The sequence below is a fragment of the Choloepus didactylus genome, chromosome Y (genome assembly GCF_015220235.1).
Source record: "Choloepus didactylus isolate mChoDid1 chromosome Y, mChoDid1.pri, whole genome shotgun sequence".
Taxonomy (NCBI): domain Eukaryota; kingdom Metazoa; phylum Chordata; class Mammalia; order Pilosa; family Megalonychidae; genus Choloepus; species Choloepus didactylus.
Window position 1 is genome coordinate 25053378 of NC_051335.1, and position 22252 is coordinate 25075629.

General features: G+C 38.0%; 1 protein-coding gene across 1 annotated transcript in view; it reads left to right on the forward strand.

The window, feature by feature from the left end:
- Positions 1–3859: 3859 nt before the first annotated feature.
- The window catches only part of ABCB7 (ATP binding cassette subfamily B member 7), a gene marked incomplete at its 5' end in the record, with an annotated part of 140168 nt that continues 121775 nt past the window's right edge, over positions 3860–22252 (forward strand). Inside the window, 2 exons of the mRNA XM_037822735.1 lie at positions 3860–3943; positions 13617–13703. Of these exons, the coding sequence (XP_037678663.1) occupies positions 3860–3943; positions 13617–13703 (171 nt within the window). The remainder of the gene's footprint in view (positions 3944–13616; positions 13704–22252) is intronic.

The following is a 22252-nucleotide window of genomic DNA, read 5'->3' on the forward strand; positions in this document are numbered from 1 at the left end:
TGGGGGCCTTACCAAAGATCAGTCGGCCATAGATCTGGGGGTCTATCTCCGAATTCTCAATTTGATTCCATTGATCTATATGTTTATCATTGTGCCAGTACCATGCTGTTTTGAGTACTGTGGCGTTATAATAAATTTCAGAATCAGGGAGTGTAAGTCCTCCCACTGATCAGAATATGTCTTGGAGTGGGTTTATTTGGATTCATTCTATTTGGAGTTCTCTGGGCATTTATGCTCTGTGTATTTATATTGTGTAGAAGGTTTGGGAAGTTTTCCCCAACAATTTCTTTGAATACACTTTGTAGAACTTTACCCTTCTCTTCCCCTTCTGGGACACCAATGAGTCTTATATTTGGATGTTTTATTTTGTCTATCGTATCCCTCAGGTCCATTTTGATTTTTTCAATTTTTTTCCCCATTCTTTCTTTTGTTCTTTCATTTTCCATTCTGTGGTCCTCGAGGTCGCTGATTTGTTGTTCAGCTTCCAGTAGTCTTGTACTATGAGTATCCAGAATCTTTTTAATTTGGTCAACAGTGTCTTTTATTTCCCTACAATCGTCTATTCTCGGCAATTTCTTCTTTATGCTCTTCTAGGGTCTTCTTCATGCCGTTTATATCTTGTGCCGTGCTCTTGTTGTCTTTAGTTCTTTGATTAATTGCTCCAAGTCCTGTGTCTCCTCTGATCTTTTGATTTGGGTGTTTGGGTTTGGGTTATCCATATCATCTGGTTTTATCATATGCCTTAAAATTTTCTGTTGTTTTTGGCCTCTTGGCATTTGCTTTACTTGATAGTGTTCTTTTAGGATATGTAGGACTATTCACAGACTTATCTCTAATTTGTCATATCTACAGCTTGGTGTTACACACTTTCTCTGACTAACCAGAAGATGGCATCTGCGAGTCACCTATTCCCCTCAAGTCACTTCTCCCCAGCTTTGTCTTTGTGATGTTTGGGGTCCAATTGGTGCACCAAGTTTGGTTGTGTTGTTGGTGCTGTCCACCCTGAATGTAGGGCATGTGTCTGAGTGGTTAGGGAGAGAGGGCAGCTTTAACAAGGAAACCTCGCACATGTTCCTGGAGATTTAAGTCTGTTGCAAGAGTCTATACCTTCATTTCAGTCTCGCCACAGATTGTCTCTGCCACTGACCCACAAGTTTTTTGTACTGGTGTATGGTCCCTGGGATTTCTGAGTGAGTCCCTCTTCCAAGCCGTGCCCTTCTAGGGCCTCTGCTGAGGGAAGGTTGTGCTATGTCACAAGTGCGCGCAATCCCTCAAGGGAAGTTCTGGGCCACCGGGCCATGTAGAGGTGTTACCAGCATGCTGAAAGGATGGCTGAATGGGCCCTGTTAATTTCCCCCCTTTCACACATCTCTGCCTTCCCAGCTCTGGGACAGTTAGCTGCGGGTGCACAAAAGTCTATTGTCCACGTCCAATATTGTGGCATGTACATGTGTTGCTTGAAACACTTCCTGTCACACTGTGTTTTTTGGCCTGGCTCTGGGTTGTGGCTCCGGCTCCGGGAAGGAACATTCCCAGCCTGCCGGGAAGATGGCTGCAAGGGGTTTGGTTGTTTCCCCTTTTGGCTCACCTCTGCCTTCCTCGCTCGAAGACAATTAGCAGCAGGTGCGCAAAAAGCTGTATTCCTTGCCAAATATTGAGGCATTCGCACAGCCCATTCCTGCTGCGCTTCACTGTGCGGTTCTTGCTGCCATATCTGCAGCCGCTTTTGGGTTTTTTTAGAAAAGAACTAGTCTGCCTCGGAACGTCAACCCTTGGTTTCCCCACACCACAGTGTGGCTGCCAGATATTCAGCAGCTTACTCACTCGTTTCATACACAGACTCCTGGTTTCACCAAGTGCACGGTCCCTGTGGATTTAGCAGACCTTGTCCAGCTGGTGCATCGCTGGAACTGGTGTTTTGGGTCACTTTCTGGCTTTTATCTAGTATTTTTCATGGAGGTGTTTTTTTGCCCTGTCTCTCCTAGCTGCCATCTTAGGTTCTCTCCCCAGACTGTTTTCAACTCCCTCAGTTTTGAAAGACAGTTTTGCCAGATACAGAAGTCTTGGCAATTTTTTGCTTTCAGTACTTTAAATATATTATGACTTCTTGCCTCCATGGTTTCTGATGAGAAATAGGCAGTTAATCTTATTGATTCTTCCTTGTGCATGACACATTGCTTCTCTCTTGCAGCTTGTAGAATTCTCTATCTGTGGCATTAAACAGTTTGATTATGATATTCCATGCTTTGTGTCTATTTGGGTTTGTCCTGTTTGGAGTTTGTTGAGCATCTTCAGTGATTATTTTCATGTTTTTGTTTAATTTGGGATGTTTTCTGCTATTATTTCTTTGAATATTCTCTCTGCCCCTTTCTTCTCCTTCTTGGATTCTCACTATATGTATTTTGGGATACATGATAGTATCTCATAGTTTCCTCAGGCTTTGTTCACTTTTATTCATTCTCTCTTCTTTCTGCTTCTCAGACTGGATGATTTCATTGTCTTATCTTAAGTTAATGATTCTTCTGTCTCTTATCTCCAATGCTATGGAATCTCTCTAGGGAATTGTAAATTTCTGTTACTTTGGTCTTCAGCTCTGTTTGGTTCCTTTTCATAATTTCCATCTCTTGCATTTTATTTTTTTTTTTTATGTTTAGCTTTCATTTTCCTCATTTCCTTCAGTTGTTTGTTCATGTTTTGTTTAGTTCTTTGAGCATATTTAAGACCATTTTTTTAAGCATTTGCTGTTGTGTCCTCAGTTTACTCCTCCTCATTGCTGGCTTCTCATGCTTTAATCTTCTCCTTTGCCTACACCATTGCTTCCTGTTTCTATTTATGTTTCCTGATCTTTTGTTGAAACCTGGACATTTGGATATTATGACATGTTATTGCTGGACTTTAGACTCTGAGGCATCTATTCCTTGAACTTGTATGCAGCTGGTTTTATAACAGATTTTTCCTTGAATACCAGGAACTGACAAAGTAAAAAAAGAAGAAAAAAAGGAAAACACCTTTCTTTGCAGATTGCCCTGTGCAGGTGCTCTTCTTCAGGGCTTATCCATACAAAGGGTTAGAGAATTGGTCAAGACCAAATCCTAGGGGCTTCCCAGATCCTTTCTGAGCATGTGTCTTTTCTTAGGCATACACATGTGGCTGTAGGAATTACACCACCCCCACAGTTAGGAATGTCCCCTCCTCCCTAGGAAATAGTTTTCTCAGGGTCCTGGGCACTGCACTGTATTTCCTACATCCAGCAATTTCTTCCCCAGGCAGCAAAACTTGACTGCTCCCCCACTACATTATGTAGGAGAGCTCTGTGAAATGCCTTCTACACTCAGGGCAAGTTCTGGGGTGGTGAGTCCCTCAGGCCACCACCAGACAGATTGGCCAGACCACATTCCAAATATGTGCACAAGGGTTACTGTGCTCCCTCCAGAATCAGGACCAGGGATCTTCACCTGGAGCATTGGCTGCCTCATCCTCCCTACCCCATTGAGCTGGTGAGGGGTAGGTAAGTGGCCAGGCAGGGCCCCAGGAGATACTACTGCTTATAAGTAGTCTTTTTCTTGATTTGGTGCTCACGCTGTTACCGTAGTCCTTTAACTGTTTCCTGGAGCTTAGAAAGATGATACTGCCAGTTCTTGTTTTGTTCATAGCTTCTGTGAGGGAGCGAGAGTCCTGAAGCAGCTCATTCTGCCATCTTCCAATTTGTCATTTTTAATGACTAATATAATTTGTTTTATACCTGGACCACAAATTTTATTTTTTGCACATCCATCTCTCTACAATTGGGTGTGGTTTTAATTTTATGTATGTTTATGACAATAAAGGAAATAATCTTTGAATATTAACTGTTCTCCTTCAACAGATCCCAGAATCATTAAGACATAGCACATGGCAGAGATTACAAAAAGACAGTTCAAGACAGTTATTAGATACAACAAAGGTAAGATTAAGCAGACATTTCTACATTTAGCCAGGAAAAACATGCAAGCCCTTGGAGCATTTTCCAATCTATATTACGTATTTATTACATGGTTTACGTTTTCTGAGTTAATTTCCCTTTTCAAATTTTTCCAAGTACTGGTGAGAGAATAAGAAGGTATGTTTCTGCTATTGGAAATGGAAAAAGAAATCTGTCTGAATTTCTTGAGATTAGTACCAATTAAAGTAACATTTTCAGAAAACTTTTATGAATGCTTAATGGCCACTTGTTGAAACTTAAATTTATCATGGTAATTTTATCTGACATATGGAATGTTGTAAGTTTTTGAGTAAAGTTTCCTTACCTTAGAAGATGTTCAGGTCGCAGAATACCAATGGACTTTTAATTGTATTAGTATCCATGGGGTGTTGCTGAGTTTACATATTGATGATATTTTCCATTGTTAATGTAAGTGAAAGATACCTTTAAAAATTTCTAGCACTTTAAAATGAGACAAGTAAATCTCCAAGATATAAAAAGACTAGAAAATTAGAAGATGTCTAAATCTGGATACTTTCCTGTTTTCTTCCCAGTTAACAAATATTTGCTGTTAATCTCCAAGACATTATTCTTGGAATAGATTTTCTATTATTACATTAGAGTTTTATGGGAAAATGTGCTTAATTTTCTCATTGTTCATGAGATCACTAAGTTTGTTTATGTTTGAGTCTTTTGCTTTGTTGAAGACCTCATTACCGTGTATTGTTCAACAGACTCCTTGATATAAATTGTTGATAGTCTTTTTTTTATCTTCATTTTATTGAGATATATTCACATACCACGCAGTCATACAAAACAAATCGTACTTTCGATTGTTTACAGTACCATTACATAGTTGTACATTCATCACCTAAATCAATCCCTGGCACCTTCATTAGCACACACACAAAAATAACAAGAATAATAATTACAGTGAAAAAGAGCAATTGAAGTAAAAAACAACACTGGGTACCTTTGTCTGTTTCTTTCCTTCCCCTATTTTTCTACTCATCCATCCATAAACTAGACTAAGTGGAGTGTGGTCCCTATGGCTTTCCCAATCCCATTGTCACGCCTCATAAGCTACATTTTTATACATCTGTCTTCGAGATTCATGGGTTCTGGGTTGTAGTTTGATAGTTTCAGATATCCACCACCAGCTACCCCAATTCTTTAGAACCTATAAAGGGTTGTCTAAAGTGTGCATAAGAGTGCCCACCAGAGTGACCTCTTGGCTCCTTTTGGAATCTCTCTGCCACTGAAGCTTATTTCATTTCCTTTCACATCCCCCTTTTGGTCAAGAAGATGCTCTCCGTCCCACGATGCCGGGTCTACATTCCTCCCCGGGAGTCATATTCCACGTTGCCAGGGAGATTCACTCCCCTGGGTGTCTGATCCCACGTAGGGGGGAGGGCAGTGATTTCACCTTTCAAGTTGGCTTAGCCAGAGAGAGAGGGCCACATCTGAGCAACAAAGAGGCATTCAGGAGGAGACTCTTAGGCACAAATATAGGGAGGCCTAGCCTCTCCTTTGCAGCAACCGTCTTCCCAAGGGTAAAACTTATGGTAGAGGGCTCAACCCATCAAACCACCAGTCCCCTATGTCTGTGGTCATGTTAGCAACCATGGAGGTGGGGTAGGCGAATACCCCTGCATTCTCCACAGGCTCCTCAAGGGGGCACTACATCATTTTTTTTCCTTGTTTTTCTTTCTTTCTTTTTTTTTTTTTAACTTTCCCTTCTTTTTTAAATCAACTGTATGAAAAAAAAGTTAAAAAGAAAACAAACATACAATAAAAGAACATTTCAAAGAGACCATAACAAGGGAGTAAGAAAAAGACAACTAACCTAAGATAACTGCTTTACTTCCAACATGTTCCTGCTTTACCCCAAGAAAGTTACATAATATAGCAACCTTTCTGTGAACTTGTTCCTACTATATCCATTAGAAATTAACAGACCATAGTCATTTCTGGGCATCCCCAGAACGTTAAAAAGCTTATCTGTTCTTCTTGGATTATTGTTCCCCCTTCCTTAATTACTCTCTACTGCTAGTTCCCCTACATTCTACATTATAAACCATTTGTTTTACATTTTTCAAAGTTCACATTAGTGGTAGCATATAATATTTCTCTTTTTGTGCCTGGCTTATTTCACTCAGCATTATGTCTTCAAGGTTCATCCATGTTGTCATATGTTTCACGAGATCGTTCCTTCTTACTGACGCGTAGTATTCCATCGTGTGTATATACCACATTTTATTTATCCACTCATCTGTTGAAGGACATTTGGGTTGTTTCCATCTCTTGGCAATTGTGAATAATGCTGCTATGAACATTGGCGTGCAGATATCTGTTCGTGTCACTGCTTTCCGATCTTCCGGGTATATACCGAGAAGTGCAATCGCCGAATCGAATGGTAGCTCTATATCTAGTTTTCTAAGGAACTGCCAGACTGACTTCCAGAGTGGCTGAACCATTATACACTCCCACCAACAGTGAATAAGAGTTCCAATTTCTCCACATCCCCTCCAGCATTTGTAGTTTCCTGTTTGTTTAATGGCAGCCATTCTAACCGGTGTTAGATGGTATCTCATTGTGGTTTTAATTTGCATCTCTCTAATAGCTAGTGAAGCTGAACATTTTTTCATGTGTTTCTTGGCCATTTGTATTTCCTCTTCAGAGAACTGTCTTTTCATATCTTTTGCCCATTTTATAATTGGGCTGTCTGTACTATTGTCATTGAGTTGTAGGATTTCTTTGTATATGCAAGATATCAGTCTTTTGTCAGATACATGGTTTCCAAAAATTTTTTCCCATTGAGTTGGCTGCCTCTTTACCTTTTTGAGAAATTCCTTTGAGGTGCAGAAACTTCTAAGCTTGAGGAGTTCCCATTTATCTATTTTCTCTTTTGTTGCTTGTGCTTTTGGTGTAAAGTCTAGGAAGTGGCCGCCTAATACAAGGTCTTGAAGATGTTTTCCTACATTATCTTCTAGGAGTTTTATGGTACTTTCTTTTATATTGAGATCTTTGGTCCATTTTGAGTTAATTTTTGTGTAGGGGGTGAGGTAGGGGTCCTCTTTCATTCTTTTGGATATGGATATCCAACTCTCCCAGCCCCATTTGTTGAAAAGACCATTATGGCTCAGTTCAGTGACTTTGGGGGCCTTATCAAAGATCAGTCGGCCATAGATCTGAGGGTCTATCTCTGAATTCTCAATTCGATTCCATTGATCTATATGTCTATCTTTGTGCCAGTACCATGCTGTTTTGGCAACTGTGGCTTTATAATAAGCTTCAAAGTCAGGGAGTGTAAGTCCTCCCACTTCGTTTTTCTTTTTTAGAGTGTCTTTAGCAATTCGAGGCATCTTCCCTTTCCAAAGAAATTTGATAACTAGCTTTTCCAAGTCTGCAAAGCAGGTTGTTGGAATTTTGATTGGGATTGCATTGAATCTGTAGATGAGTTTGGGTAGAATTGACATCTTAATGACATTTAGCCTTCCTATCCATGAACATGGAATATTTTTCCATCTTTTAAGGTCCCCTTCTATTTCTTTTAGTAGAGTTATGTAGTTTTCTTTGTATAGGTCTTTTACATCGTTGGTTAAGTTGATTCCTAGGTACTTGATTTTTTTAGTTGCTATTGAAAATGGTATCTTTTTCTTGAGTGTCTCTTCAGTTTGTTCATTTCTAGCATATAGAAACATTACTGACTTACGTGCATTAATCTTGTATCCCGCTACTTTGCTAAATTTGTTTATTAGCTCTAGTAGCTGTATCGTCGATTTCTCAGGGTTTTCTAGATATAAGATCATATAGTCTGCAAACAATGACAGTTTTACTTCTTCTTTTCCAATTTGGATGCCTTTTATTTCTTTGTCTTGCCGGATTGCCCTGGCTAGCACTTCCAGCACAATGTTGAATAACAGTGGTGACAGCGGGCATCCTTGTCTTGTTCCTGATCTTAGAGGGAAGGCTTTCAGTCTCTCACCATTGAGTACTATGCTGGCTGTGGGTTTTTCATATATGCTCTTTATCATGTTGAGGAAGTTTCCTTCAATTCCTACCTTTTGAAGTGTTTTTTTTTTTTTTAATCATCATTTTATTGAGATATATTCACATACCACGCAGTCATACAAAACAAATTGTACTTTCGATTGTTTACAGTACCATTACATAGTTGTACATTCATCACCTAAATTTTGAAGTGTTTTTATCAAAAACGGATGTTGGATTTTGTCAAATGTTTTTTCAGCATCTATTGAGATGATCAATTGATTTTTCCCTTTCGAGTTTTTAATGTGTTGTAATACATTGATTGTTTTTCTTACGTTGAACCATCCTTGCATGCCTGGAATGAACCCCACTTGGTCATGGTGTATGATTTTTTTTAATTTGTCTTTGGATTCGAATTGCAAGTATTTTGTTGAGGATTTTTGCATCTATATTCATTAGGGAGATTGGCCGGTAGTTTTCCTTTTTTGTAGCATGTTTGCCTGGTTTTGGTATTAGATTGATGTTAGCTTCATAAAATGAGTTAGGTAGTGTTCCATTTTCTTCAATGTTTTGAAAGAGTTTGAGTAAGATTGGTGTCAGTTCTTTCTGGAAAGTTTGGTAGAATTCCCCTGTGAAGCCATCTGGCCCTGGGCATTTATTTGTGGGAAGTTTTTTGATGACTGATTGGATCTCTTTGCTTGTGATGGGTTGGTTGAGTTCTTCTATTTCTTCTCTGGTCAGTCTAGGTTGTTCATATGTTTCCAGGAAATTGTCCATTTCTTCTACATTGTCCAGTTTATTGCCATACAGTTGTTCATAATATCCTCTTATAATTTTTTTAATTTCTTCAGGATCTGCAGTTATGTCACCTTTTTCATTCATTATTTTGTTTATATGGGTCTTCTCTCTTTTTGATTTTGTCAGTCTAGCTAGGGGCTTGTCAATCTTGTTGATCTTCTCAAAGAACCAACTTTTGGTGATATTTATCCTCTCTATTGTTTTTTTGTTCTCTATGTCATTTATTTCTGCTTTAATCCTTGTTATTTCTTTTCTTCTACTTGGTTTAGGATTGGTTTGCTGTTCATTTTCTAGCTTCTTCAGTTTATCCATTAGTTCTTTCTTTTTGGCTCTTTCTTCCTTTTTAATATATGCGTTTACTGCTATAAATTTCCCCCTTAGCACTGCTTTTGCTGCATCCCATAGGTTTTGGTATGTTGTGTTCTCATTTTCGTTTGTCTCTATATATTTAGCAATTTCTCTTGCTATTTCTTCTTTAACCCACTGATTGTTTAGGAGTGTGTTGTTTAACCTCCAGGTATTTGTGAATTTTCTAAATCTCTGATGGTTATTGACTTCTAATTGTATTCCATTGTGGTCAGAGAATGTGCTTTGAATAATTTCAATCTTTTTAAATTTATTGAGGCTTGTTTTATGTCCCAGCATATGATCTATTCTGGAGAAAGTTCTGTGAGCACTAGAAAAGTATGTGTATCCTGGTGATTTGGGATGTAATGTCCTGTATATGTCTGTTAAATCTAATTCATTTATCAGATTGTTTAGGTTTTCAATTTCCTTATTGGTCTTCTGTCTGGTTGATCTATCTATAGGAGAGAGTGATGTGTTGAAGTCTCCCACAATTATTGTGGAAACATCAATTGCTTCCTTTAGTTTTGCCAGTGTTTCTCTCATGTATTTTGTGGCACCTTGATGGGGTGCATAGACATTTACGATTGTTATTTCTTCTTGCTGAATTGCCCCTTTTATTAGTATGTAGTGGCCTTCTTTGTCTTTCAAAACATCCCTGCATTTGAAGTCTATTTTATCTGAGATTAATATTGCTACACCTGCTTTCTTTTGGCTGTAGCTTGCATGAAAAATTTTTTTCCATCCTTTCACTTTCAGTTTCTTTGTGTCCCTATGTCTAAGATGAGTCTCTTGTATGCAACATATTGATGGTTCATTTTTTTGATCCATTCTGCGAATCTGTATCTTTTAATTGGGGAGTTTAATCCATTTACATTCAACGTTATAACCGTGAAGGCATTTCTTGAATCAGCCATCTTATCCTTTGGTTTATGTTTGCCATATTTTTCCCCTCTCTCTATTAATATCCTTTATTGTACCCATACCGAATCTCTTTAGTACTGAACCTTTCTCCAAGTCTCTCTGTCCTTTCTTTGTTTCTCTGTCTGTAGGGCTCCCTTTAGTTTCTCCAGTAGGGCAGGTCTCTTGTTAGCAAATTCTCTCAGCATTTGTTTGTCTGTGAAAAATTTAATCTCCCCCTGAAATTTGAAGGAGAGCTTTGCTGGATAAAGTATTCTTGGCTGGAAATTTTTCTCACTCAGAATTTTAAATATATCGTGCCACTGCCTTCTCGCCTCCATGGTGGCTGCTGAGTAGTCACTACTTAGTCTTATGCTGTTTCCTTTGTATGTGGTGAATTGCTTTTCTCTTGCTGCTTTCAGAACTTGCTCCTTCTCTTCTGTGTTTGACAGTGTGATCAGTATATGTCTCGGAGTGGGTTTATTTGGATTTATTCTATTCGGACTTCGCTGAGCATTTATGATTTGTGTATTTATGTTTAGAAGATTTGGGAGCTTTTTCCCAACAATTTCTTTGAATACTCTTCCTAGACCTTTACCCTTTTCTTCCCCTTCTGGGACACCAATGAGTCTTATATTTGGACGTTTCATATTATCTATCATATCCCTGAGGTCCATTTCGATTTTTTCAATTTTTTTCCCCATTCTTTCTTTTATGCTTTCATTTTCCATTGTGTCATCTTCCAGGTCACTGATTCGTTGTTCAACTTCCTCTAGTCTTGTACTATGAGTGTCCAGAATCTTTTTAATTTGGTCAGCAGTTTCTTTAATTTCCATAAGATCATCCATTTTTTTATTTAGTCTTGGAATGTCTTCTTTATGCTCTTCTAGGGTCTTCTTGATTTCCTTCGTATCCCATACTATGGTCTCATTGTTCATCTTTAGTTCTTTGAGTAGCTGCTCTAGGTGCTGTGTCTCTTCTGATCTTTTGATTTGGGTGCTTGGGCTTGGGTTATCCATATCGTCTGGTTTTTTCATATGCTTTATAATTTTCTGTTGTTTTTGGCCTCGTGGCATTTGCTGAACTTGATAGGGTTCTTTTATGATTTGTAGACCAATTGAAGTCCTTATCTCTAATTTATCAGATCTACAGCTTCGTGGAGTACACTTTCTCTAACTAACCAGCAGGTGGCGTCCACGAGCCACCTGTTCTCCACAAGCCAGTTCTCCCCTGCTTAGCCTTTTTGGTGAGTGGGGGAAGTGAGTCTTGTGGGGTCCAATTGGTGTACCAAGCTTGCATGTGTAGTTGGTGTTGCCTGCCCTGTATATGGGGCGTGTTTCTGGGCAGTCAGGGAGGGGGATGGCCCTAACAATCAGATCTCCCTGGTGATCCTAGAGTTTTAAAGCTGCTGCAGTAGTCTAATCCTTCAGTTCAGTCCTGCCACAGTTTGTCTCTGCCACTGACCCACACGTCCTTGGTATTGGTGTATGGCTCCTGAGACTTGCAAGTGGGCCCCTCTTCCAGGCCGTGCACCCCGGGTCCTCTGTTGAGGGATGACTGTGCTATTTCACCGGTGAGTGCCGTCCCCCTAGGGCAGTTCTGGGCTGCTGGGCTGTGTAGGGAGCCTCCCAGTCTGCTCAAATGATGGCTGAATGGGGCTTTGTTAATTCACACTGCTCCACCTTCCCAACTCTGGGACAATCAGCTGAGGTTGCAGGGAAGGCTAATGTCCACGCCCAGTTTTGTGGTGTGTGCCTGTTATTTGAAGCACTTCCGTCACACTGGGTTGTGTGGGGCAGCTCTGGGCCATGGGGCTGGCGATGGGCAGGAGTGTTTCCTGTCCAGCAGGATGATGGCTGTGAGCGGACACCCCCCTTTTCTTGGAAAGTTGTGGTGTTTAGTGAATTTTCTCAGCCACTGGATTATTGCGTTTTGTCTCAGAGCTCTCTTAATTCTGCTCTTGACTTGACCTGCCCAAATTGCAAGTCTTTGAAGCTTTCTGTATTGGGCTTCTTAGAGTAATTGTTTTAGAAAAAGGAAAAAGGATTAAAAAAAAAAAGGGCCCTCCTCAGAGATCTAATGGGTTTTTGAAATGCTAAGAGACAAAGCAACCAGGGCCATTAAGGAAAGGTCCACAGGGCAGAGAGATCAGCTTTTCTTCGGGATTTGCATATGCGCCTGAGGGCCTGAGCTCTGCCCTTCCCCTTTCTATGTTCACCAAAACTCCAAAAATCCTCCGCTTTTATTTTGGAGTTTTTCGTGTTGTTTTTTTTCTATGCCTGTCTCCTCTCTGCTGGGCTGGCTGCTCCCAGATTCTCTGGTGTCTGGTCTCAGTCCATCTATGGTTGCAGTTTGGATCAGTAGAATGAGTTTCCGATAAAGGCTGCCACTGCAGTTCTCCCTTCTCCTTCCTGGAGCTGACAGCCCCTCCTCCCACGGGACTGAGCCTGGCAGGGAGGGGCGCGGGTCCCCTGGCCGCAAAAACTTACAGATTTCGCTGATCTCCGCAGTTCCACGTTTTCATGAGTGTTGTATGAAGTATGCCCAAAGTCAGATTGCTCTGTGTTGTCCAGTCCACGCAGTTCCTGGCTTTCCACCTACTTTCCTGGAGGAGTAACTAAAACATACAGCTCACCAGTCCACCATCTTGCCCCGCCTCGATACCTATGTATTTTTAAGCTAATCCAACAAGCGTTGAAACCTACCCTGCTCATCTGCAAGACACTGTTGCATATGGTAAGGTAGATATAAGGATTGAAGAAACTGACCCTAATCGTAAGAAATTTGCTGTGTAGTAGGAAAGACACAACATGTGTGCAAATGATTATAACACAAGATAAACTATTAACTATTAAAATGTACTTGGTTTCTAATTATATATGTGAGCCAAAATAGTAAGAAAAAAAGATAAGTTGTGTAAAATCAACCATATTAATTGTAAAATAAAAATGTATACACATGAAGAGCAAGTGGAATATAGTTAAGTATATATTATAATTTGCTTGCCAATGATGAAATAATAAATTACCAGCACTGTAGTAGTGAATGACAGTAAGAAAGCCAATATAAGTTAAATAGAAGTGTGATACAAGTTAAACATTTAAGCATTAATTTCAAATGCTATTCCAAGTATTTGTAATAACAAAATTTCATTAAAAAGATCTTTCTAGTTATTCTGAGCTTATGTGCTATAGTGAATTATTTAATTATAGGTGCTCTGAAATTTTCATATGCATTTCACACCTGCTCCCTTTTCTATTAGGTCCAGAATATTTTGGTGTTTTGTTTAGGTGGGAAGCTGGGTTTTGTGGATGTTAAAGGGTAATTGGTACTGGATGACAGCCTTATAGAAGTATAAATAGCCCTCACTTAAGATTACCTTATTCTTTATGCCTTGTAGAGAAAGTGACTTCTACATGAGTATTCATTGTATCTTCATAGTCCTTGCATGAATTGAGCTATAAGCTAATTCTGAAGGTGTTTTGCTTTACTATGCTAGGCCAAAAGCTCAGCCTCCGAATTTGTTTCTGGAACATTCACTTGATTAGGCTAATCCAGCTTTTTGAAGATCTGAAATCCTGTAATAACTAATGGATTGCTCGGTATCTTCTTCAACTAGGCTCTCCAGGCATGGCCACTGATAGAAAAGAGGACATGTTGGCATGGTCATGCAGGAGGTGGACTCCACACAGACCCAAAAGAAGGGGTAAGAGCCAGTAATAAGTAGCTAGAAATTCTTACTGATGACTGTGCTTGCATAGTTGATATATATTCAAGATTATTATATTCCAGAATATTTTGATTGCCTCCTCTAACTCTAGGTTTTCTAATGCAAAATCATATGATTTGATCATGGTTATATAGATGAGACTTTCTCCAGCTTAAACAAAATAAGAAAATACTCATGATTGACTAAAAAAGAAAAAAGTTGTAAAAGTTACCAACCTAAATCTTTAGTTCTTTAAAATAGCATTGGTTGAGATTATTTGTTATGTAGTCTAACCTTATAAATAAGTAGGTAAATCGGATTTAGCACTTGTAGGAAATTTGTTGTGTGTGTGTGTGTATGTGTGTGTCTTTTAAGGTTAATTTTCTCCTATACATTTAATTTAGAAAGATACTAGGATATCCCCTAACTTCGTGGTGAATCTTCCATCTTCCTGATCCATCTACTTCATTATCCATTTCCTTTATAATTATCATGATTATTCTTTTCATCATGCAGACAAAATAAATAGTAGGACCACCTAAATAAAAATGTTTAATTCCAATATACTTTTTTTTTAAGTGAGTGAAAATGATGTTAGAATACTGTTATATGTGTCTCTGTCTGGCCCACTTTCTCTGAGCTTGCTTTTCTGTTTTCTTCCTCCCACTTGACCTAACCAATAAACGGTATCTCTAAGTAGAAATATTTCAGGGTTGGTGGTCAAGTGAACAAATTTGATGTAAAAGTGCTCTATAAATTGTAGATGGAGAAATAGCTATTGCTTATTTTATTGGAAAAATTAATCAAGATCCTAAGATTTGTTTATCCATGTATTAGTCTTTGGCATGATATTTCCCAGTTTTCCGGATTGTCTGTCACCAGGGCCTCATAAGGATAGTTGTAAATACTTCTTTAAATACAGCCAAAAATATGTTGACTAATAAAGGAGAAACAGTCACTTTTTTAGGCTCAAGCAATATAAAATTCAAAACAGTCCTTTCTTCTCTAGTAAAACAAAACAAAACATTGCAATACTCTAATATACGGTCTTTTCTTCATTATTCTTTGTTCCTTGTTCTCTTTGTATTACTTTGGCCTTGTTACCTGTATAGAATCATAAAATACTGGATGCTTGAAGGCCGTACCACAAAAGAGGCAGTATGGAGTTGTAGTTAAGAGCTTAAACCCTGGAGGCAGATAGCCTGGGTTTGAATTTGGCTCAGTCAATTCCAAGGAATGTTCTTGAGCAAGTTAATCTCTCTGTGCTTCAGTTTTTCTTCTGTAAAGTGGAGATAATAATAATACAGAAGGAGATTTAAATGAGTTAACTACTCACACCATATAAATCTCTTATTAAATAGTGCCTGGCACATACTAAGTGCTCAGTAAACATTTGCTGCTATTATTGTAATGTGAGATTGTAAGGCCTACCCTTTACCATAATCCACTCATTTAAAAAATATGTATTGAATACTTCCTTTGTGCTAAGTTCTATACTTTCTGTTCTAAGTACTGGTGATACAATAATAAATGAACAAGAATAAGCCCCTTGAGTAAGGAAACTTAACAGTTTAGATAGCAGAATATCTAAGCCACCATGTCAAACATCTGTTTTCTTTTTGAAGCTCTTTAGAAATGGAGGTCTCTTGGTTTCTTTTAGTCTACCATGCTAGGGTTTCATTACTGACAAATAATAGATTTTACCTTATAAATGACTGAAATCTCTACTACTTTACTTGTTATACATTTCCTCTTGTGTTTTCTTAACAATAATTAATCAGCATTAATAATGCTGCTCAGAAGGTATTTAAATCATCTTTTTATCTGGTATGGCTGTAGTAAAGAGTTTATGAAAAAGGGATGGTAGTTTCAATATTTGAAAATGTCTTTTTTGAAATGAATGAATAAAGAAACTAGTACTTCTGTTATAATGGAATCTTTAGATATTTAAAGGATTTTGGAGCTTTGCTCCTACATTTAAATTTTTATTTGTGTGCCTCTTTTGAAGTAGCATCTGTTAGTAAATTTAGCTAACTCTGTGCTTTTAATAAGGATAGGAATAATGTAGAACTTAATGAAAAGACTGCTTCCCAGACTTTGGGTGACATACTCTTTTTTTTATGTTAGAAACTTATCTTCATTCACTAGAGGCAGAAATTAGTGGTAATAAAAGAGGTTAGCACTAATGAAAGCAGAGAACGTCGGTATGAATGTTGATGTAATCAGAAGTGAAACAGCAACATGGAGTATTAAAAACTAGAGGATTATGAGCAACTTCAGGAAGGTGTCAGAATAGCTGTAGAGCAAACTTCTTCCCCATGGGATAACTAGAGAAATGGCAGAAAATGACTGGGGTAGCAATTCCAGGGTATGAGCAACCAGAGAAGGACCTCTACAATATGTAGTGGGGACCTGGATGAAAAAGCAGAGAAATTACATCTGAAAGGATGGGGTGAATTTATTCAATTATGACGGCCACCGGGACCAGAAGCTACAACCTCCCATCTCAGCAGTCATCTGGAGAGATGACCCTTTTCAGCTCTGCAGCCTGGAGCTCCTTTAAGGGAACTCGGGAACCAGTGGGACTTGTGTTGGAAGCACACAGAAAACTTGGTGCAGCATGCAATTCCTAACCCTCAGACCTGAGGTGGGCTGCTTCAGGGGCCTGGCTCTGGGGAGGACTGGGGGGGCCTCCCTTTGGGAGGAGAGGGGACGAAGAGCTGAGCAGAGCTGGCCTGACAAATAGCAGGCAAAAGAGACAATCTGTGTTCCATTGTCTTTATTCTTCCTCCAAGGAAGCCTGCAGTGTGCATGGGAGGAAAGACAGGGATAAGGGAGGATGCTAAACAGAAACACCAGGAGCCCCTCTCCTACCCCAGAGGTCTGTGGGTGTACAGTGGGCAAGGACCCTGCAGGCCAACTAAAAGCACATTTCTGAGCAGGCTGAGGACTGAAGAATGTGAAATTTGCAGCACCACAGCCTGAGATTGAAACTTAAAATGGTCACTGCTCAGATATCCCTGAAGACTGAGAGCGATCAAATGAGAGGTGGGTGTAGCAAAAGATAAGATAGGTTTTAACAAAAGATTATGACTACTGAATCATTATATAGGTTTTTTTTTAATCTCTAGTATATTAGAACAGCTGGAAGGAAATAACTAAAATTGTAGAACTGTAACCCATAACATACTTTGAAATTTGCTCTGTAATTGCTTGTTAAACTATACGTTGAACGTTACCACGTTTCTCTATGTATATTCCACAATTTAAAAAATGTTTTAAAAGCTGTGAGCAAAGTAAAGTTAAAATAAATTTGGAAGATTGGGGATATAATAGAATAATGAGTTTCCAGGCTTGGTAAAATGAGTGGGCATACAGATAAGTGGTCAGGAATACCTAATTTATATGAGGAGGCTATTTCCTAGCACTGATTTCATTTAGCATGAAACAGCTCTCTGATCTTCATTTTATTTCCTTCAAGTCAGAGAGTACACTGACTGCCAATGCAAACCTCAGCCTGCTTGGTTGTTCTTTTTATTGTAAATTTTTAAATTGCTTGGGTACAAATCCATCTCGTATAGCATGAACCATTTTTTTCTTAAGGCCTAGTCACAGCTGGATAAGCTCTTCGTTAGTGTCAGACCAACAGACAACTTGGAGAACAAACCCTGAGGTGAAGAGAAATAACAATAATTACAAAGCCTTTCCCCAGTTAATGTGGGCAAAGTTTTCTAGTTACTCCCTGTATTTTTCAGTTAGAAATCTGCTTAACTTGCATTTCTTCTTTGACCTAGTTTTGATCAAGCCAGTTATCCCTAACAAGATTGAACTATTGGTTAAAATTATTCTTTTAATTGCATTTACCTTTAGTTTGGGTTGAAGAGATAGTTCCCTTCTCTGGACAGTTTGCTATTCCCTGAAATTTTGGGTATTTCCAGATTCTCTGCTAAATTAGTCCTTTAAGGAGAAAACATTGAACCTTTAGCCCACATTTATACAAAACATGTAACATTCCAAATTGTTGGTATAATTTTCCAATTTTTTGATATAATTTTCTTTCTTGCTGCTAATTTTTCCCCAAGTTTTTATTTAAAAACCAATCCCTTGATTCTGTGAGTTAATATGTTTCTGGCTATTAGAGTTTAGAAATGTCAGTAAAACCGGAATCCCTAGATAAATTTCTTATCAGCTATGAAAAACATGATTCTGTTACCTTTATCAAAAGATTATTTTCTTTTTTTATTCCTCTTTCATTTTCCTCTCAAAGCCAAATGGGCACACTACCTTTAAAAGAAATGGGCCCTTGGGGGGTAGATTGCTGTTGCTTTAGTGGTTCTTGTGAGAGAGAGAAAGTTACTGAACTGACAAGTAAAACGCATAGTCAATTTGTGATATATACTTACCTTTGTGTCTGAAAATGCTACCAAATTAGCTCTTCCAGATGTGATTTTATTTTTTTAAAAATTATCTTCTTGTACCCTGTCCACATGGTTATTAGTTATAGATGTTCACTTAAAGAGTGTTTGGCTGTAAGCTATTGCATCTCTTTCTCGGGTCATACTTTTGAATTGAGAACTGCGTCATATAAAGCAGTACAATCTGTGGTTTTCCAGTTAGTCTCTGTTGATTCAGGTGCTTTCAGTTTTATGCATGTATTGTTTTTGGCCCATCTGCCATGATTGTTTACAAGTAGGTATTCCTTTCATTATTTCTTCTTAGATGTTCAGCCATAGGAAGCTTATGAAGCTGTACATTGATACCAAATAAGTAAATATTTTAAAACCCATTAAAAGTTGTAGTGGTTTAACAAATTAAATATTAGGTGTACCTTCAAGGCTATTAATAAGAATTTTTACTCATGTGTTTAAACATAGACATTACTTCATTAATTGAATAAATATTTATTGAGTGTTGTTTCTGCTGTCAGTGAAGTTTCTTTTTCTGGCACCTGCTGTTTTCTTTTGGTCCAGCTTGTTTCAGTTACTTTCCATCTCTTCTTTGACAACTCTCTGACGTTTTGCTTTTTCTTCCAAACTCATTTCTTAGGAAAAAAAATACAATGCTGTTCTGTTACCGTTCAAAAATATAAGTGAGGCAATTTGGATTCCTTCTTTGTGATTGTTCCAGTTTGCTAATGCTGCTGGAATGCAAAATACCAGAAATGGATTGACTTGTATAAAGGGGGTTTATTTGGTTACAAAGTTACAGTCTTTAGGCCATAAGGTGTCCAAGGTAAGGTATCAGCAATAGTGTACTTTCACTAGAGAAAGGCCATTGGCATCCGGAAAACCTCTGTTAGCTGGGAAGGTATGTGGCTGGCATCTGCTTGCTCCCAGGTTGCGTTTCAAAATGGCATTCTCTAAAATGTCTATCTTGGCTGCAGCTCCTTTCCAAAATGTCACTCTTAGCTGATCTGAGGTCCTTCTGTATGTGAACTCCTTTGTATGACTCCAGTGATCCAGTTAATACCCATCCTGAATGGGCGGGGTAATGCCTCCATGGAAATTATCCAATCAGAAGTTTCACCTACAGTTGATTGAGTCAAGTCTCCATGGAAACACTCAATCAAAGAATTCCAATCTAATCAACACTAATACATCTGCCCCCACAAGATTTCATCAAAGCACATAGCATTTTGGGGGACATAATACATCCAAACTGGCACAGTGATCCATGTGTTTTCTTTCTGAATCTTTTTGCTTTCTTTTAATTGTGTGTAATAATTCCAATATATAGTTGAGACCTCCCTAAAAATTTGTATTCCTCATACTCACATGGTACTAGTTTTACATTGTAATGGACTTAAAAATGTCAATTCCATTTTATGTTTTAAATTTGAGGCAGTTTAACTACGGGAAGAAGGACATATTGTATTATATTCGGTTAGAAGAGAAAAGTAAATTCACTCCTACTTTTGCAGGCCTTTTAATGATATTTCTAAGGAGTTGAGTTTTAGTGAGCTGCATTGTCAAGATATGGTCATCACATTTATATATTTTTAAATCACTTTTAAATTATATTTACTGTCAAAATGATAAGCTGAAAAGTTAAAGAATTTCTTATTTTCTATTTATATGTAAGCAAGCTTAAAGGAGGGCTATTATAATATCAACTGTTGGTTACTTCAGGGATTTTGACCCTTGAGAAAGAACTTCCTTTCCATAAATCATTGTTTGATTTTTTTTCCTATCCTATCATATTAGATAAAATATAACACTCTTTATACAGTGTTTTTTCTGATAACCCAATTTCTTTTCACCGTCCTTGATAATTTCCTAACTTTCTCACCTGTTCTTTAGGAATCAAGTCTTAAAAGGGTGTATATGCTATTTTTTGCTGTCTGTTTAGTATGAAATGAAAAGATTAGCAGATGTGAAGGTGATTTCTCAATCAGTCTCAAGCTTGTGTCTGGTCTCTTCAGCTCTAGATTACCTTTTTGTCTTTCAGGATTACCGTTGGGTGTCCAGTATGAACTAACATTGGTGGGTTTGAAATGTGGTAAATTATCTTTCAGAATCTGAACTAATGCCACCAATTTTATTTTACTCTTGTGCAGCAGGAATAAATTGGTTTAGAATTCTTTGAAAATGTGCCTTGGCCTCTTAAATTCCTCTTTGATTTGACCTTCATTGTAAAAAAGGACATTATTTTTCAAAGTTTATAGTTTATCTAAACTGCAACTGAAATCATATACTTTCTAGCTTAATGGACTTAAATGCATGATTACACAATTTTAGACTGATTTTGTTAAATGAAGTGGTGACATTTTATGCAATATTAAGCCAACTAGAATAATTTTCTTGCTCTTAGCCATAACTTTTCTGTGTCCTTATTGAAAAAATTCTGGGATGTGTTTTAGAGGTTTTGATAGGAGAGTATTTCTAAAGAAATGTAGAAATGGGGCTTTTTTTGTCATAATTGCTGTAAGAAAAATAAGGCAGACAAAACCTGTGAAATGGGAAAGTGGTTGAAGTGCCCCAGTTTTTGTTATAATGCATTAAATTATATTTATTTAGTAATAGTTCAATGGGAAAAGTGAATTTTTAAATTACAGCCTTATTCCCCCTTTTAAAAAATACCTTACCAGTTTTGAGAGTATGCCTCTGTGTATAAAATAAAGTATTAAGAATTATACTTTGAGCATTTCATGTTTTTGCCATCTTAAATGTCTGAAGCAGCTCAGGGAGGTTGTCCTTCTGTTTCAGTACAATATGAATGGTTTTATTTCTGTTACTTTTTACTCAATAACCTAACTAAATAAGACTAGAAAACTAGTTTGCTGAGCCCTGGGAGATAACCATAATATAAAACTACCCTGTGTTATGTAATATGTTGTACTGGATTTCTTATTTGTTAACAGCTTCCTCCCATGCCTTGCTGTGTAACTCTACTTAAAACCGTGTATCATTTTTTCCCCTCAAAATGAATTAGAATTTTTTTTCTTATCATGTGTGTGTGGTGGCTTGGAGTTATGTACCCCAGGAAAAAGTGTTCTTAATCTTAATCCATTCCTGTGGGTGTGAACTCCTTGTGAAAAGGACCTTTCAGTTAAGGCTAGGCCCAACTAAAGCAGAACGGGTCCTGATCCTATTACCAGAGGCCTTATAGAGAAGGCCACAGAGAGAGAAGCCACAGGGAGCAACCAGAAGCCAGAAGTCAATGGAACGCAGAAGGGAAAGGGGAAAAACGCTGCTATGTGCTTTGCTATGTGTCAGAAAAGCCAAGGAACCTCAATGATTGTTGGCCAGCTAGAAGCTACCGATATAGGGAGGAAGCAAGCCTTCTAGCCGCTAAAACCCTGAGCCAATAAATTCCTGTTTTTAAGCCAAACCATTGTATGATATTTAGTTTAGCAGCCAGGAAACTAAAACAATGTGAATTACAGAAAATACAAGCAGGAAAAAAGAACAGAAAAATATCCATGATTCTACTCAGTCACAGCCACTGATGTTAATGCCTTTGGCGAGGGGATGGCATGTTACTTTCCCGATCTACTTGTATGTACAAGTAAACTCATACACATATCACATCTTTTCTACCCAAAAAAAGGTTTTGTACTCTGCTTTTTTCACATATTTCTGTCACTAGATGCATTCATGAATGACTATTTTGTTGTATTCATTCACTGTAGTTTATTTAAATAGTTCTCTTCTGTTGAAGATTTAACCTGTTCCCTATTTTTTTTCTATTAAAATAATATGAGGATAAACATCCTTGTAGCTAAATTTTTCATTCCTTTATTTAATATTTATTAATTACCTACTATATGTCAGCCACTGTATTTGGGTATTGGGTTTCAACAGTGAGTAAAAAACACAGTTACTACTCACATGGAATTTATGTTCTAATGGGGGAGCAGGTATTAATCAAATAATCACACTGCTGTATGGTAGTTTATAACCAAAATGGATACCCTGATAGAAAGGAGCACTATTCTGTGAGGGAATATAGCAAAGAATCCTCACTGGTGTTAAGGAAGGCCTCGTTGAGGAAATGCTGCTTGAGCAGGCAGTTAGCTAGTTGAAAGCATTTGGGGTGGGCATGAG